Raw genomic sequence first — 18,351 nt, 5'->3', positions numbered from 1 at the left:
AACATCTTACCACACAGCTGAACTATAGATGATTGTTTTTGTATGTTCCTTCTAGTCTACTTCTCTATGCAGCACTGGCTGACAGCGTTTGAAGCTGTTAGTTATGTAACTTTATGCAATGTCTTCTTGCTTGTCTCCCAGAACTCGTTTGAGACTTAATTAGCTTAGCATTAATTAACATATCTGCACAATACGGCCTGTTCATCATGTAGCAGTTAGTGGATTACTGTTGAAAATAGGAATTAAAGGCAGTGGCTATTCTGGGCTTTTTCTATTAAAAGCAAATTACAAACAGTATGCTTTTGAGCATGGTTAGAAAAAGCATTTAGGCATTGTACAGGGTGTAAAAAAGGTGGAATTGCTCATTAGCCTCCACCCAAGTGCAGGCCTTACGCCATGTAGGGTGGAGACTTTTCCGGGCTTTTTCTGTTAGAAGCAAATAACAAACAATATGCATTCTGAACATGGTTAGACAAAGCATTTAGGCATTATACAGGGTGTAAAAAGTGGGGAATTGCTCATTAACATCCACCCAAGTGCAGCCCTTCTTGCACCATAGGGGGTGTATATGTGTCCATAAACAAATTTTCACCTGCATCAAAGTGTACATTATTTGCTAGTGTACTGTAATACCTACCAAACCTATGGGGTGTTACCATGGGGGGTTGTAGGTGTAACATTCATTTTGTGCAGTAGCAAAAAAGAAAAATGGCCATGTAGACCATACAAATGAAGAGTAAATAGGATGGAGAAGTTGTTTGTAAAAGGTCATTATAAAAATATATTACAGCTTAGGCATACTGACGTTACAGATGTGTGAAGACATCATGAATAAAGTGTAAGAAGCTGAATGACTTTGATAGCATGTCATGGCATTAACAAAAAAGAAAAGAGGATTTAAAGTTAATTCATGCGTGTTTGCATTTTCTTACCATGGTTTCTCAATTAGGTGCATGATAGTAATGCTCTTCTGAACACCGATTTTCTTTTTTGTTAGTATAATGTAGTTTCGTTATCATACTTGATAAAATACTGTAATCGCAAACCTTCTTGTTATTTGCCATGGTCATCCCTCCGGCTCTTAGCAAGGACATTCACATACTGATTTTTGCCTGCACCATTTTGATGCAGGAACTTAATTTTAGAGTTCTTCCTTAGAGAAGCCGTGATTTTTGCCCAGGGCTATTTTCTAATCTCGTAGACCTGCGTAAGACTGCCTCATCTTTCATCACTCTTGATGTTTGATCACATTCATCATATACTTCATGCTGGAGCTCCAGGTTTGCATTGTAACGGTCCTTTTTGTGACATCGGGGAACGTTGGCATGACAGCATATCTTTTTTCCCGGTTTTTTTCCAGATGGGCTACCAACCGGGTAGAGGTCTTGGCCGGGACCTTCAGGGCATCTCGGCCCCCATAGAAGCGAAGGTTCGCAAGGGCAAGGGAGCCATCGGTCTCTACGGTCCAGAGACCGCGGGGCCTAAGCTGTTGGTGACCGAAGGAACCGTGGAGGATTCCATGGGCCGCAAACCAGCCCAAACTGAGTTGAACCAATGGCGAAAGCGCAAGGTGAAGTGGAAGTTCTGTGCGGGCTCTGTGATTTGAGGCTATGCAAAGTTTGTGGCTGATTGGCATCTGTAAATTAATGTGGGCTCAAATATTTGTGACTGCAAAAGCATATGCCATGTTAAATATCTGCTGTGAAAAATGTGGTCCACGATGCACTATTGTAGCTGATCTAGACTGAAGCCGGTTTGGTATTCATACCTCTTTTGAAAGCAGTTTACAGTTTTCTTTTTTTGTTTGTTTCATATTTTTGCTCCGTACATGCCATTGATAAAGCATAGAAAGGTCTGCCCAGTCCTCTTTCGGTGTTGAAGGGCCAGTCTGCTACGCTGTTATGCTGGACTCGGCTGCTTTAGTGAAATTTCTGCTGTGATGAGGTGTTCTTTCATTCCAAACAGTCACAGTGACTTCCTGGGTGAGTACCTCCAACAGTTTTTGGTGCGGATACAGCCGTTTTTGCTGAAGCTAACCTGAGTGTAATATCAAATGCTAGAATTTTTTTTTTTTAAGGTTTGTACGGATTGTTATTGCACAGTGATTGTTTTTACTAGTGACCTTTGAATGAGTTCACAGAGCTTATTCAGTCACAGCTGTCATTAAATGTTTCTAACAGCCAGTTAAGTCATTGACATTAGATGCTAACGTCATCTAACTTAAATAGCACGGAATTTAGATGTAGCTTAAGATTTGGCGAAACCTCGTCTGGTAGGATAGTAAGTTCATGTCACAACAGCAAAAGGAATTGCCAAACAAAGGTTGGCGTAAAAAAGAAATTGTAAGTTTTTGCACGTATGCAAAATGCCTTGGACAATTTGAACCGCACATAAGGTTTGCGTTTCAAGCTTACTGTTCAGAAGTCGAAATGTCTATGTATAATATTTTTTTACTGCAGCCTTTGGTTGGCACTTCTTTTTTCTGATTTCACATCTTCTGGTGTGACAGGAGGATTAGTGGACATTCTGGAATTGACTTTGCATGACTGCTGTGATCTCACATGGAGCATTTTGTTTTCCACCGATAACTTTTTTTTTAATTTCAGCTCTCGCGGTCGCATTTAGGTTACTCTTTGAGATCAGTCAGTTGAATTCATTATCGTCATTTAGCAATGAAAAAAAAATTTATCTTTGTGTGACATGTTTCCAAGTGCACAAACAACTTTGAGACGACGTCATAGCATACATAGCATGTGTAAAGCACCCTTTTCAGATACCATGCAAGGAGTTATAGTCGCGGCATAACCTCATAACCCATACCACAGGAAAGGTAATAGTGTAAACCATGAGACTGAGCAGCACATAAGTGTGAAAACTGAAAAGAAGAATCCCTCTGGGCAGTTCTGCGCACGGGAAATGAGTTTTTATGTTTCAGAACTGCTTCTCTACACATTACACATAAAGCTGAATCGAAGTAATTGCCGCCAGATCCATACAGTGCTGAATTGTTTCAGATAGGTGCCGAGATGTTTCTTGTTCTGGTGTTGCGCACCCGTCTGTCATGGTGGTTTTCATTGCATGTGTCGTCAGCTTATCCAAACCAAAGTCGTGTAAAATCAGTGTGTCTGTTGATTGACGGCTCTGTCCGCTGACAGCTGTGGAAGTGCAGTGGAGGAAATTTCAGGCTTCAGGATTAATATTTTTGACGGGGAATGGAAATATAGTTACCTGTGATGAATTTCATGGTAGGAAGATTTTTTTTTTTTTTTTGAGCTTCGGTGTTCATGGCATTGCATGTTTACACCTTACAAGGAGGGTGAGAAGAAGGTGACGTATGTCTACAAGACGATTGAAGAGGTCAAGTCGGAAGGGGTGTACAGGAAACCATCGACAGGACCGCAGAGCAAGCTCAGCAAAGTCAAGGTCATTGACATGACTGGGCCAGAACAACGGGTGCTGTCGGGTACGTGTGCCGATTCTTGTAAGCTGTAGTGATTTGAACTGGCATCGTACTTTTAGCAGTTGGAACTAGTTTTGAGTGAAAAGTAAAACATTCGGTATTGAATTCGATTTGAATGTTTAATGTAACCTCCAAACACTTGACTTGATTACGTAATGGATGATGAATGTTTTCGTTATTATTGTTAGTAATATTGTTTATACTTCGTTTCATACATCAGGTGCAACGCTGTCAAAGCTAGCTCTCTTGTTTGCGCTGCCTGCATCCACGAACAAAATGTAGTGTGCTCCTTGTGGCGAGCGAAACATATAAAGGCTTTGCCTGCAGGCTTAATACATGACACATTTGTCATCAGCTTGATTAAATGCACTCTTACTGCTGACGACAAGCTGTCGCTTTCTCCTTAGACCACTAGGCGACGGAACAAGCGCGGAGTAAGACGCCTCCCTTTATTTTTCCGTACCTTTCACAGCATTGTACCTGATGTATGAAACAGATTATTGTGACTTTGTAATTGTTGTTTATCTTTATTTGATACCAAGCAAGCTGACATTGCTTTCTGTGCTCGGGGGGTGCTCTGTTTGAAATTTTTACAGTTGTGTTTGAAAACTTATGTGCACTCTTTCATTTTACTGTGTATACTAATTACTTTGTGATTGGAAAAGTGAGTGGTTTTCAAAAATCCACAACACCCCATTTTTCTGCACAAAGGTGTCCGGAATATTCACCCCATAATTATTGGAAGAAAATTACTGTTCACCTCAAATTGGGTTTTAACTGAAAAGCCACCATTCACGTGAGTCTGGCTAAAACTAATAGTCACTGGTCTCAAACTAGTTATGAAAATTGTGCTTGGCTGGAGGCGGCTAATCGCGTTCTGTTATTTGTGCTACTCCCAGGTTACCACGAACTTCACCAGCAGCATTCAAGGCCCGATGAGCGCGAAGAAATAGAGCTCAAGCGCGCCGTCGGATCGCACTTCTCGGTGCCGGAGCTGACCAACAACCTGGAGCTCCTGGTTGACATGACGGAGCAGAGGATCGTGCAGAATGACCGCGAGGCGAAGCACGAGGATGACCGCACCATCAACCTTCAGCACGAGCTGGAACGCCTCGAAGAGCTCATCACAGCTGAGGAAAAGCAAGAGCGGAGACTCGCCAAGCTCAGTGACATCGTCAAGACGTGAGTTGGTTAAAACGAGATGGTTTTTTTGGTTCGTCGTTATGATCAGTTCAGAACACGATTGTGTAAGCACCTTCCGCTAACAAAGGGCAGATGGAATGTCAGAGTAATTAAAAGACACTGTTTGCACTTAATATTAATTGGGTCAGTTCTTATCATTGAGTGATATTCCTTTGCTGCAATTATTTCGTAACGGTAATTAGTGCAACTGCTGGGAATTTGTGTGCTTAAGGGGGGACACTGGTCTTAGACCTATTTTCCTTATTTTTAGTTCAATCTTAATGAAACTGTATCAACTTGCTCAGTTTCTTTTTTACTGATTTCAAGTATGAAATTTCTTTTTAAATTAAATTGTTAGTTCCTAAGATAATTAGTTTTAATGAGTAATTTATTAGTACCTCGGTACAGAAAAAATGGCTCAATAAAAATTAATTTTTAACTGTGGCTACATAGTGTGGTGAGTAAAGAATGGAGTAATCACAGCAGTTTTATAATTTTACCCTCATTAGTAATTTTACAGCACTTGGAATAGCAGCATTCAAAGTGTGAATATCATGCAGAAATAAAATTCGCAAAATTATAAATTCCTGAAGCGTGATTGAACAATTGTGCTTCGATTATTGTATACATTGTGCCTTCAGCTTCCCTTAGCAAACAATATGATATGTCTATCTGTCCTAAACGTTGAGATATTGACGCACTAAGACAGCCAGGTGTCCAAAATTTTCATGGTGTTAAATCGTCTGCTCCTGCACAAATTGAGCCCACACAGTCATCTCAATTTAATATTATGGTCAAAATACAAATTTCATGGAGGAGAGAACTCGTAGAGTTGAAGAATAATAGCTACAGGCTCCAAAAATGTCATTTTTTAAAATTAATTTTAGGGTCATTTTTTGGTCCCAAAGACCAGTGTCTCCCCTTAAAAGGCTGAGGTGAACAAGAAGCATGTGTACTTCCCCATGTGCAAGTTCATTTGCCAATAGTTAATATTGTTAGTGCACTTAGGTACGAATTCTAGTGCCATCTGGTGTTAAGAGGATTAAATGAAAAGGATAAATGCAGCAGCTTCTTCAGAGTGCCTTAGGGCACTCCACACTCCACAGACGGGCGTATGTGCAAGCGGGCCTGGTCTGGGGAACACAGAGCAAAAACGCCAAGACAGTCAGCTGCACAGCAGCTTCTCTGCTGTGCATTCGTGCAAGGGGGCGAAGCATCCTTAGGCGAGGAAGAGATCACAAATGTTTGCCGTCGCTGTAAATGGACCTTGTGTGTTTTGAAGTTTCTTCTCCGCCAAGAACAACACCAATGCGTACTGAATTCGGTGAGCGCTAGGAGACGAGCTGCGTAGACTTTGTTGCTAGAATTGCTAATCAAGATTTTTATGAAGTGAAAATTCAATAAATGCCTTCGTACCTCATTCATCGGCTACATTGTTCTAAATTGGGTGGTTTGGATCATGCATTTTGACGGATAATGTTTTTCCTTTTTTATTTACACATATCAGCAAAGTTTCACTGTATATATATACAGCTCTTTTATGAGAGATGCAATGCAAAGAACATACTAAAACTCCAATTGAAAGATGGCTGGTTAAATTTAAGTGCTCAATGCCTTAATCTTTTTGTGTACCTCTCTGTTTACTTAAAAAGGGACCATTGAAGCCTGTCAGTTCAAGGTCTTCACCTTTTAATTTCTCTTTGTTTTTTGTTTTTTTTATTAATCATTCTAGGATGGTCGACCGAAGCCAAGAGGACCACGTGGAGCCCCTGACCTTGGAAGAGTGTGCAGTGATGTTTCACACATTTCAAGATGAATACTACGAGGAGTACAAGATGTATGGACTTTCGGACCTGGCCATAACTCTGGTGTGCCCCATGGTGAGTGCGCCGTTTGGCTTTAGACTCTCACCAAAACCACAAGAGCTGTACGAGCTGAGCAAGCAGTGTGCATTATTTTGTGGCATAACTTCAGCGATTGTTGTGATTAGCAGTCAAAAATGTTCTTTTACAGCCCATAAAGGGAATTTTTTTTTTTTGAACATGTGGGCAAAACGGAGTTTAGAAGGGCAAGTTGCCGGGCTAGTTGGTACTTTTGCATGATTGCAAATTGGGCTTTGAGAGGTAAAATTGCACCACTCTTTCTTTAAGGAATGGGAGTTTTTTTTTTTGCCTACGACTAATGCAGTCTTTGTGTGGGTTCTTGCCACTGTCTGTGAGTGTGCTGTTGCGAAAAACAAATAGAGTAGTAGAATTGCTGACGATTCTCAGCATACCTTAAAAACTCTCGTATAATATGGACCCACGTATGATACGAGGTGTAATTTGGGATAGCAAAAACGAAAAAAAAGTTTTCATCCGCATGTAATGTGAGTGAGGAAAGCTCATAGAAAGCATTTATTGTCTGTGCATTTTACACTTTAGCATTCATGGTCGTGAGATGTGCCATCTTCTGAGAGCTCCTTGCCAGAGATGTCTTTTCATAGGAACTAGTCTTCGATACCGTCGACCGCATCTGGTATCCCGCATTTCTTGAAAGCGTGACCGACGAGCTCCTGGAAATGCTGGCCGAGGCATCCGCGATCGAACTACAGAACATAGTTGGAGAGGCCCGCTTCAGTCGTCCGGCAGCAGTAACTGCAGGCTCTTTCCACCTCATCCAGTCCATGCAGCAGCGCTTGACGTGGGCCTGATGCTTTGAGCAGCTTCAATTATTTTCCTTTTGAAAGCGGCAGAGTGCTGCTTTCACGGTCTCGACATCGTGTGAGGTGCTAGATAGGCGCTTGATAGCACCTCCTCTCGCTGCAAGTCTGATGGTGACAGCACTGAATTATAACAAAACTCCAGAATTGTAGATTTGGGCTAAAAAAATTCTTTGGATCTACATGTGACATGAGGTGGAAACCTGATGTGCTAAAATCCGGAAAAAAAAAACTCGTATTAATACGGGTTTTTGTGGTACTGCCTTTACAAATAGCAGTGAAGTACAGCAGCTGAAAAAAAATTCCCTGGTACAGCTACTGCTGGTGGTGCTGCTGTAATCTTTAATCTCTGCAAACCCAGCTGCTCCACTTTGTAAGGGCATTCCACAGGTATTGAGATGCCAATTTCTAGTTTCATACCTGGAGGCGAAGTCACTGTTGTGCAGTGTAGAAAAATTTAGTGCATCGCTTTGTTTAGGCACGGCAGCAGTTTGCTTTGGGAACCTTAATACGAGCTTATGTAAGACATTGAATGTAATCGGGCTTCTCAATGTGATGTCACCTTACGATGAGCTCATCGGTGAACAGTGTTTTGTGCCTAGTGCTGCATATAGCACTGTGATGTCGTTATCATCATCAGCCAGATTACATTACCTGCAGAGTATAGATCACACCCTAATCCTCTTTAATTATGCCTACCCGTGCCAACTGTGACCACCCAAACTCACTAGACTTCACATCTCATCTCTCCAGCTGGCTCGGGAGTTGCCTCCCAGTTACGCTTCCCTTCGCACAAAATCTGCTCTGTTGCCCTGGCAGTCTGTCATTTATCTGTTTGTCGCATTACATGCCCCGCCCAGGCCCACCTCCTTGCTCTATTTCCACTGGGTTATTGTTAAGCTTATCTTGTTCTATAACCCACGTATATCACTCTTTCTGTCTGCCTACCCCTATCATTTTCCTTTCCATAGCATACTTCTTGTTGCAAATTGTAACTTCACCATTGTTGCTGATTCCAAGGCATAGTGCTTAGTAAGAAATGTATGTACCCTCTCCTGCTTGGACCGATTCGGTCTGCAGTATTCTGTGAATAAATAAATAAATAAATACTGAACTGCCCTTAATTTATTTTCAAGGGTTTTCTTCAGCCTCCTTGTTCCAGCCCTGCGGGGCAGTAAGATGGCATCATCATCTTCATCAGCCGGCTAGGGCCACTGCAGGATAGAGATTTTTCTCATTGATCTCCTGTTAATCCCATTTTGTGCTAGCTGCGGCCATTTTATCCCCAGAAATTTACGGATCTCATTGTCCACCCAACATCCTGCTGCTAGCTGCTGCGTTTCCCTCCTCCTGGAATGCACTTCGTTATCTTGCCAATCACCATTCATACCGTGTCTCCCTTTACAGAAACAACTTTGGTGTTTCTTTGCCAATGGAGACATACAGTATCTGCCGCCTTAATTGGGTAGCTAAGCCTTTTCCGTGCCCAGTTACCAAGAACCTCGCTCATTTCCCTTCAGGTGAAGAAGGAGCTAGAGTCGTGGTCACCACTGAAAGAGCGGGATGCGCACGTCAGCATGTTTTGCACCTGGAAGGACATACTCGACACGAGCGGAAGCCGGCTGCACGACCATCGGGATTCCCCCGAGGAAGACCCGTACCACCACCTGATCTGGGAGACGTGGATGCCGCCAGTGCGGCAAGCTGTGCTGTAAGTCTTAACTCCTCACTGAGTAAGCTGAAGGAAATGAATGGGGGAGAAAAAAAAAAAAAACAGCGGTCCTTTCTGAGCATTCAGACTTGCTGTGTTCAGTAGAGCTGTCAGGACAAAGGACATCTGTGGAGTCGGTTCTGCATCAATGACAAAGTAATTAGAAGTGTGCAAGCATTTACCTGGTGTATGCACACTCGTCACTCGCGCAATAATGCGGTAACAGAACATACTTCAAATTTTGTGCTAAAAATGGAGGCCCAGAGGCAGTTTCCTGTGTCAATCAATCAATACAATTTGTATGTTATCATGTATCACTCATGTATGTGAACCTTATTCTCTTCACAGTGAGCTTTTACTGTTTGTAAGTAATCTACTGCTTCAGATACAGAGGGTGTATTTTGTGTTTGTTGAAAGTCCTCTCCTGAGCCTGCGTTTTTTCTGCATGGCATCAGGGCGTGGTGTCCGCGAGACTGCGACCCTGTGATCGAGCTGCTCGAGACGTGGATGCCATTGCTGCCGCGATGGATCCTGGAGAACCTTCTCGAACAGTTCGTGCTTCCGAGGCTGCAGACCGAGGTTGAGGCGTGGAATCCACTGACAGACACCGTGCCGATTCATTCGTGGCTGCATCCGTGGCTCCCCCTGATGGGTACGTTACAGAACTGTCGGGGTCAATCTCTCAGTCGGCATCCGAAAGCAGTGCACCACTGGTTGCGGTCGGATGGCATATGCGCGGCCGATAGCCATCGTGTCCAGGTGCTGGTGGCGAAGCTCAGAAAGCGAATTTATGTGACCAGGTTATATTTTTTGCCTAGCGACATGGGCCCTCATATCCTTGTCATGCTTACCATTAAGTGCATATCAGATGTGCGTGGGCTACAATGCATCATGCTATAGGCAGAATTTTTACACCATCCCTTGCTGTTCCGGTGGTACCTCAGTTTGACCTCACTTCAGAAGTCCCGCACGAAAATCCCTGAGTGGGCTTTTCCGCATATCGCAGTTGACCAAAACAAGATGGCGGAGCTTGCAGGGGGTGTGGTGTTCGATCCCAGTGCCTTCGGGCACCCACAGGCTTTCCCCCAGCTTGGTGCTCATCTTTCTCTGGGATGAAATGCTTGGTTTAAGGGCCACGATGGGTTTTACTGCACAAAGCGGATTTTAGTTGCTTGAGGATCAATGATCCAGTTGAAGAAACGGTGGGAGGAGTTGCCAAATATAGATTTCTCAAGAGTTTTACCCCAGGAGAGCCGAGCACCAGGCCAAGGGGAATCTAGCACTGGGGATAGAACCCAGCACCTCCCAAATGCAGGGCGGATTTTCTAACCACTGGGCCAGTACCCTAGTTGGCCTGGTGTAGAGGTGTGAAGGCAGCAGAAAGAGTGCCACGGGTGCGGCCGTAGAGTATGAAACACAAAGAGGAAAACCATCACTTTTGCGTCACAGTAATTTGAAGCATGTAATCGGCCGTCTTGTTTTCGTCAAGTGGGGTTCGTGGGGCTTTCGTGTGGGGGTCCAAGTCACGTTGCATCCGACGACAAAAGCTGAGGAATGTGACCGGTCTGTGCTTTAAGCAACACACACTTTTGTACTTTTATTTTCCAGCACTTCAAACTCTATCTCTGGATAATTTGTCCAGATATTGTGGTTTTGCCATGGACAGAATTTCTGAAAAGTCAGTGGTATTCCATCAGTTCCAACTGGGTATTTGGATTCGTATTCACAATTCCTATATCATGGACATCATGGACACTGATGTTGGCGTGTTGTCTCACAGCCTGTCTTTTGTGCACGCAGGGTCGCGACTGGAGCCACTGTACCCCCCCATCCGTCTCAAGCTGGCCAATGCCCTCAGTGCCTGGCACCCCAGCGACGGCTCGGCCAAGCTCATCCTGGAGCCCTGGCGGGCGGTCTTCTCCCAGGGGACCCTGGAGGCGTTTGTCGTCGCCAACATCTTGCCAAAGCTGGCGCTCGCCCTGCAGGCCATGCCCATCAACCCCCACCAGCAACACCTGGGTCAGCGACCGCATTTTGTCGTTTTGGTGCAAGGCTGACATCTTGCCATCTGTCACAATCTTTGTGACGGGTGTGACGAGGCAAACAGGCTGGCATATTGTCTCCCGTCACAGTTTTTGTGGTGATGTGACGAGTTGATCAGGCTGGGATATCGTCACCTGTCACATTTTTTATGATGGATCTATTCAATACCCAGATCAATGCAATTCAGCATAATTATTTTTTAATTGATGTGTATTGCAGAAAATGTGCAATGGCCAAATGTGCGTTTGATGACCACGTTAAGAATTGCTTGGGGGTCAGCCACCACGATATGTTGCTCTCCTCAAAGAATATTGTTTGCTTCATGTTTTTGGCAGTTGCCTGCGAACAGCTAGGATAGCCAAATTTGATTTCCAGATATACTGAGTGTTTTCAAGGCATGTGCAACTAGAAATTTTTTTACCCTTTTTTTTTTTAGTTTCTGGGGGGAACTCCAACAGCTTCTAAAAGGCGTGCATGGATTGGGGTGCTTGAAGAATCCAAAAAACACTCTGTGAAACCCCAGGGTTTCGCAGAACCAATTTGGAGAACCTCCAGCTGTGTACAGTTTTGAACCTAAGAATCTGCTTTTTAATAGCACACATTTTTAAAAATTTTTTCCTTTCACTACGTATTGCACTTCACATTCCCATTAGCCAAAAAAAAAATGCATGAATTTTTTCTATTGAACATTAAAGTTTGCTTTGTCCTTCATTTCTTCAATGGGTTTCATGCCACTAGCATAAACAACTCGCACTGTGTTTAGTAAGTCACGTGCTAGGCTGTATTATTTTTCTAGACTAGAGAGATGCAACCCACTAACGACCTGTTAACTACACACTCGCAGATGCTCATGGCCAAGAAAGCCCATATGCATTTATGGATAAGTACCAGCATGGTATGGATAATAGTTTGTAATAGTGTGTCCTTGTGATGGTGGAGGTTCTGTGCAACTTATGCATGCGGGAACAGCACTGCTAGAGCATTATTTTGTTGTTAGTTTATTTAAGTTCCATAGGCTGCTGGCCCCTCTGGGGCCCAAGCAGGAGTGGTTACAGTAGAGAAAAAAAGAAACAGCAACAGAAATAAGAATTGCTTAAAAAAATGCACGTAGCTTAAATGTTCGCTATCATCTAGAACGTTACAATATTGCACTGAACATGAGAAACCACTTCCTTAGATTTATAAACTACAAATGCATCTCTTTCAATATCTCTTAATTTGCACTACTTGAGCATAGCTTTGCAGTAGAACCTCAATAATTTGGGCTCGGCTAATTTAAAATCCTAGATAATTCATATGATTTTTGTGTTTTGTATTTTGTTATGTTATGTAAATTTTATCCGGATAATTTTAACCAGAAGTTGGCACTGGCCTGGTTAATTGAAAGACCTAGGGTTGCAATGCAGGAACAGCCAAATAGACCTATTTCACAAGCAGTTGCGCTACACCACAGCCGCCGTGATGCACCCTGGGAGTTTTGGTGGAATAGGTTTTTATGAAATAGGACCATTCGCCGCAAAACCAGAAACAGCCATTTTCGACTTATAACGCAGTGTTGCACCACTTGTAATAGGCGCGCCAGCTAGTATTAGGCATCGTAACGCCTCATCAGACTTTCCAGTGCCTAACACACCATTGCGCAGACAGCAGCATCCCTCTAACTTAGTGCGCGGCATGATGACATCACACCAGACAAAACGACCCTCCGTATGCAGTGCGTGTTATGACCTTTGCAGAGTTTTTTAGGACGAGGTCGCTAAATCTCTGCATAATATGCGCACCTCCTTTTTGAAGCCTTTATTTTAGGAGAAAAAGAGCGCTAAGCAAGTAAATATGACAATTCGAATATTTTATGCAGTCTGACAGGCTCAAATTAACGAGTATCGAATCGACTATACTAACCTCAGAAGTCTCATCACATTAGTTTAGTTGCTTTGGTATTCGGCTGCTGATCCCCAAGATGGCGGAAGTGAATCCCAGCGACGGCAGCCGCATTTTGAGTGGAGTCGAAATGCAAAAACGATCTTGTGCTGTGTGATGTCACTGCACGTTAGAGGATCCCAAATATCCTAAATTATCCGGAGCCCTACAGTATGCCATTCCTCGTGGTCCACGTGTTGCTTTGCGACATTAAACACCACAATTTACAATGTATACTAGCTACAGTTAATATGAAAGATGCTCAGTATATGCAAAATAAATTATGCAATAGTTATTTAATCGCACACCGTAACGTTGAGGCAATTACTTTAATTTTTTTTTTTCATAATGCTGTTTCTCATGAATCCATTGATGGTGCATTACATATTTTGAAAAAGTTCTTGAAATATTGTGATAGTGTAACTGTAACTTCATGCACGAACATTGTACTGCAGCAGAAGGCTAATATTTTGCAGTTTGATAAAGGTAAAAAAGTAAACAAATTAATGCAAATGGTAATAACACTGTTGTCTTGTGTGTCTCTAACTGGTGAAGGTATTGGTGCGGAGGTATTCGTGCAAAGCACCAATGCTTCCAGCATTGATTATTTCCACTTTATTCCACTTTCCACCAGTACAGCCTGGCCATAGCTATGTCATACATAATTGAGTGTAGAGTTGCATCCTGCAGGGTTTGTTGACTGTAATAAATACAGCAATGTAGCAAGCATTGCACCAAAGAATGGTGTGGTCAGTCTGCTGCGGTCTGGTGGAGCCACATCATGGACCACTGAGGAAGAATTACACATTATTTGATACCCTGCTTGGTGCAGCACATTTGTGTCTTGGACATTATAATGTATAAAAACGTATTTGTTACGAGGTGACGCTTCTGCACGGGGCTGCATTGCTTTTTTTTGTAAAACACGGCACAAGACGGACGAGATACGGGGTGAAACATTGATGCTGACAGCCCTGTGTGTCTGTGTCAAAACATGGAGTCTGTGAAAAAAGTCTAGCTTGTTTCACATATGTTTCGCACATTCTGCTTCGAAGAAAATGCAGTACCAACTCGCCCTTAGTTTCACCCTGTTAAGCTGCCATTGATATCGAATGTGGTGCTCCATTCATGCTTATGCTGTTGAGAATTTTTTTCTTGGTGCATGTTCTTGTTTTGAGCATTGGGCCATGCCTGAACACTGTCTTTTTTTTTTTCTCCTCCCCTCGGTTGCTCCTGCTCGTGCAGACGTGTGGCAGTGGGTGATGGCATGGGAGGACCTCTGTCCGGCATCCAGCATGGCCACCTTGCTGGAGAAGACCTTCTTCCCCCAGTGGCTGCAGGTGCTCGCCGGCTGGCTGCAGCACAGCCCCAACTACCAGGAGATCTCCAAGTGGTACACGGGCTGGAAGTCACTATTCTCGGATGCCCTGCTCCAGCAGCCCAGCGTACGCGGTGAGCAATGGCTGTTGACTTACCGTAGAGGAATTGCTGTTGACTTATTGTTGACTCACAATTGAGGAATGTTTGTTGACTTTTTATTGAGGAATTGCTATTGGCTTATTGTTGAGTTAGAATTGAAGAATGTCTATTGACTTTCTATTGAGGAATTGCTGTTGACTTACTATTGAGGAAGCTTTGTCTTTCTGTGGAGATCAGTGATTTACGACGTGCTTGCCCTTTTCCTGTCTGCCAACAGTATTGAGCGCTGTGCTGACAGTTTCAAGTCATAAGCTACCATAAAATGTACCGTAAAGTGCTGGGAGACATCCCCCGCCCCCTAGACATAGCTTGTTTTAATTTCTGGCATGGTTTCCTGTTTTAGTGCAGGTGTTTAATGTGCACATGTGTGGAGCTTTACATCTTTTAGTATTTGTGTGTGTGTGTTTGATTGCTGTGTAAAACTATTGTTGCCTGTTTCATTTTGTATTGCAGCATGCTGTTTCACATATTTGTCCTTTTATATTTTATGGTTGTTTCTGTTTTAACTTCCACCTTATTCTTCTTCTTAATTTGCGTATTGTGAACATCCATTCTGATGCAGTACCTAGTTCTGGAGTTAGTACATTACAAACAACAAATAAATTGTGTGAGCCAACAGGCAGGGAATTGCAGTGTCGGGGGTGTGCAGCAGATCATGCGGGATTAGAAGCTAAGGGCAGCCATCCTCACTTTAGAGCTTTGGAGTGCCCTGAGAACAGCCCCAGCAAATAGTTTAGTGGGCAGTGTCATTGAGACTTACCTACCAGGTTTTTGCATTGTTTACGGCATAACATCCAGTTAGAGAACAGAATGGAAAATTTTAGAGCTTTGGAGTGCCCCGAGAACAGCCCCAGCAAATAGTTTAGTGGGCGGTGTCATTGAGACCTACCTACCAGGTTTTACATTGTTTACGGCATAACATCCAGTTAGAGAACAGAATGGAAAATTCTTTCTATGACAGTACGCTTGCCATTTGCACCTATGCAAATGGCAAGCAAGTACAAGATGATGAGTTGTCTGTTTGGAGTGACTAGAGGTTGGGGGATTCAGTTGTGGACAACAGAAAGAATTTGTTACGAGATATGAAATCTGCTAATGGATGGAGTGAGCCCAGTTGGCACTGGCCAGGAGTCATTGTAGCTCACTGGGTGATCCTGCAGCAAATGTGCCTGTGCTGCTGAAGGTTATGATCGTACCTTTGTGGCTGCAGAGCAATTCAAGGTGGCACTGGACATGATGAACCGCGCCGTGTCTGGACTTCCGGTTGCACCCCCTGTGGGAGGAGTTGGGCAACAGGCTCCACCCGGGCTGCTAGGGTACCGACCAGCACCACCCCAGCACGTGCCGCCACAGGAGCCAATCGGGGGACGACCAGAGTACAGTGTGAGTGTCTTTGATGTGTGCCATCTGGCATCGTGGGAAAATTCTTTGCTGTAGCTGGCTGTGATCTTGCTGAAGTTGTGGTTCAGGCTTGCTTAAAAAACATGTCCTGCAGTCCGGGTTAAAAAAAAGTACGTTTTCCGTTCATGGCTGTCTCAAACACCCATTGTTGCATCTCACCAAGCACTTGGTGAGCAATGGGCTACTATTGTTTACTATATAACTGAAATTCGCTTGCTGCTGTTCTCATGGCCATGAATTCAACCATTTGACAAGAACTGTGCCATGTTCAGCGACATTCAAACATATCTCCTTGTGTGGCCAAGTGGTTTTCACAGTGCCTTTAAGTAGGCTCCTCAGAGATTTCAAAACTGCAGTTTAAAAGATAGTCTTGACACCCATCAGTGTAACATATCATCTTAATTTGCTCCTTTTCTCACACATAGTACTTATCAACTGTTGACTGCATTATACTCCGGCGATATTCTTGAGATGTCTACTCACGAGTCACTTTGAACTCTTGGGCAGTGTAGCCTGCCGGAGAGAGGTGTGGCTTCTGTAGAGGGACCTGAAGTCACAATACTAATGAATTACCTTTTCTGCCTCCAGCACATGCCGACAATACGAAGCTCTACCACTGCAGCCAACGCACAGATGACCTTCAAGGAACTTATCGAGCAGAGGGTAAGTCAGAAGTCTTTCAGACGCCCTGCCATAGCTGTGATTTGCACTGCACTGCTGAACAGAGCATGCATGCACTGCACCAAACACGTCTGGTAGATCACTGCGCAGCTTCTTATTTTAAATTCATTTCTCTTTGGCAAAAATTGCACCCATAAAGTTAAAATGTGCTACGTAGTGCTGGTCTCCTCAACCTTATCTTATGCCGCTTACTACTCGACATACAAGGCATCATCATGCTGAATCTTTAACTCCATACCACACCAAAAAAAATGCCTTTAAGTACTCATTTTATTCATGCATAATTGAGGAATAGAACAAGCTGCTTTCTTATGTGATTAGAACTATTGACTCTTTTGACAAATTGATCACTACTTCTGCAGTATTTAGTAAATAAATAACTTTCAAGGACTGTGGGCATACTCTGTAGCATTCACTTCTTCAAAACGTAATTGTGATCACCTTAGCCTGCCACCAGCAGTGCTGTAGGTGTTAGTTGACCAAGTCCTTTATTAAGTTCATACTTGTAGTCTTGGGTTTTCGCATCAGTCTAGAATCGGAAGAAAAAAATTAGTGCAAGGAAGGGGGCATTTAGCAGCAGGGTTAACAAGCAGTGTTTGCTGCGCACATTCAACCCAGTGACAGACTTTGCTCATGTGCATGATGCTTTCAGGCCCAGGAGAAAAATCTGCTATTCGTCCCCATGGCACACCGGTTCCAAGAGGGCAAACAGGTCTACCGACTCGGTCACGTGATGCTCTACCTGGATCGCAATGTCATCTTTGTGTTCAATGGCAAGACCTGGGTGCCAACATCTTTACAATCTCTGCTCGATATGGCTGGTTGACAGTGCTGTTAGCGGCTTCTGTCACGGTTGTGACGCACTTGTATTACTGCAGCGGTCGATAGTTGGGAGAGTGTTGCTGTGCTACTTTACCGCGTGCTGGCTTCACATAGATGAATCAGGCACAGACTTCATCACGAATTGTGACAGCACTCGTGACGATTGCTACGATGTATGTAGTGACAGTGGGGTCCTTGTTTGCATCAGCAGTGAAGGGTCAGAGCTGCTGATAACAATCACTTCTGCTTTGCTGTTAGCTGAAACTGCCCTTGTTGCCAAAACCCATCACAGGCCTTTTTAAACAGCAACGGAGCTTGCAAACAACCACCAGTGAAGGTTCCATTGCCACTACTGTTGTCATCATTCCATCATGCCAGCTGCTGCTGCATCTTGTGACTCGGGTCGCACGTGTGACAAGTGAAAAAGCTGTGTCATGGACATGTTACCATTTCTTCGGGGAAGTGCCTGCTCGGTAGTTGCTTGCGTGGTTGACTTATTTATGATAATATGGCAGCTGGCAAATGGATGTGTTGCTTATCACAGGGATTCAGCTCTGCATCACCATGAAATAACTGCAACAGCGTTTGGGTCTTTTGGGTTCCTGAGCCAGGCAGATGGCTGAAAATTGGAATGATTTGTCTAATGAGAAAGTCAATTTTATAGTCCATGACAGAAATCCTCTTTGTAATATTTGTGCAGATGGTTTGATGTCGCCTGTGTTTACTGTATGCAGGTATTATGGATAAGTGCTACATATGTACATAAAGCAGTTGTCATTTGTGTTTTTGTTGTTAAAATTTCATGTTGCCTGCCACCTTGTATGGTGCATAATATGCCACATCAACTGTGGTGTGACATCTGATCTTTTGAATTGCAGTCACTTTTGCGGGTGTAACCCAATTAGTCTCACTTGCCAAGCTCATTGTAAATAAATTCTCCTGGTGCATGCA

At 43.6% G+C, this 18,351-nt stretch overlaps 1 protein-coding gene across 2 annotated transcripts in view; it reads left to right on the top strand.

Annotated features, from left to right (window-relative positions):
- Positions 1-18,351, top strand: part of sip1 (septin interacting protein 1) — a 29,470-nt gene extending 11,119 nt beyond the window's left edge. For both annotated transcript variants that reach the window (XM_077637180.1, XM_077637181.1), the window contains exons 6-16: positions 1,361-1,570; positions 3,313-3,463; positions 4,360-4,642; positions 6,375-6,522; positions 8,864-9,054; positions 9,510-9,706; positions 10,855-11,073; positions 14,263-14,469; positions 15,707-15,879; positions 16,486-16,560; positions 17,231-18,351. In XM_077637180.1, coding sequence (XP_077493306.1) covers positions 1,361-1,570; positions 3,313-3,463; positions 4,360-4,642; positions 6,375-6,522; positions 8,864-9,054; positions 9,510-9,706; positions 10,855-11,073; positions 14,263-14,469; positions 15,707-15,879; positions 16,486-16,560; positions 17,231-17,404 — 2,028 coding nt within the window. In that variant the 3' untranslated portion in view covers positions 17,405-18,351. The remainder of the gene's footprint in view (positions 1-1,360; positions 1,571-3,312; positions 3,464-4,359; positions 4,643-6,374; positions 6,523-8,863; positions 9,055-9,509; positions 9,707-10,854; positions 11,074-14,262; positions 14,470-15,706; positions 15,880-16,485; positions 16,561-17,230) is intronic.

This window comes from Amblyomma americanum, chromosome 9 (genome assembly GCF_052857255.1).
Source record: "Amblyomma americanum isolate KBUSLIRL-KWMA chromosome 9, ASM5285725v1, whole genome shotgun sequence".
NCBI lineage: Eukaryota > Metazoa > Arthropoda > Arachnida > Ixodida > Ixodidae > Amblyomma > Amblyomma americanum.
The sequence above is the reverse complement of the archived record's forward strand: the minus strand, read 5'-3'. Positions and strand labels throughout refer to the sequence as shown.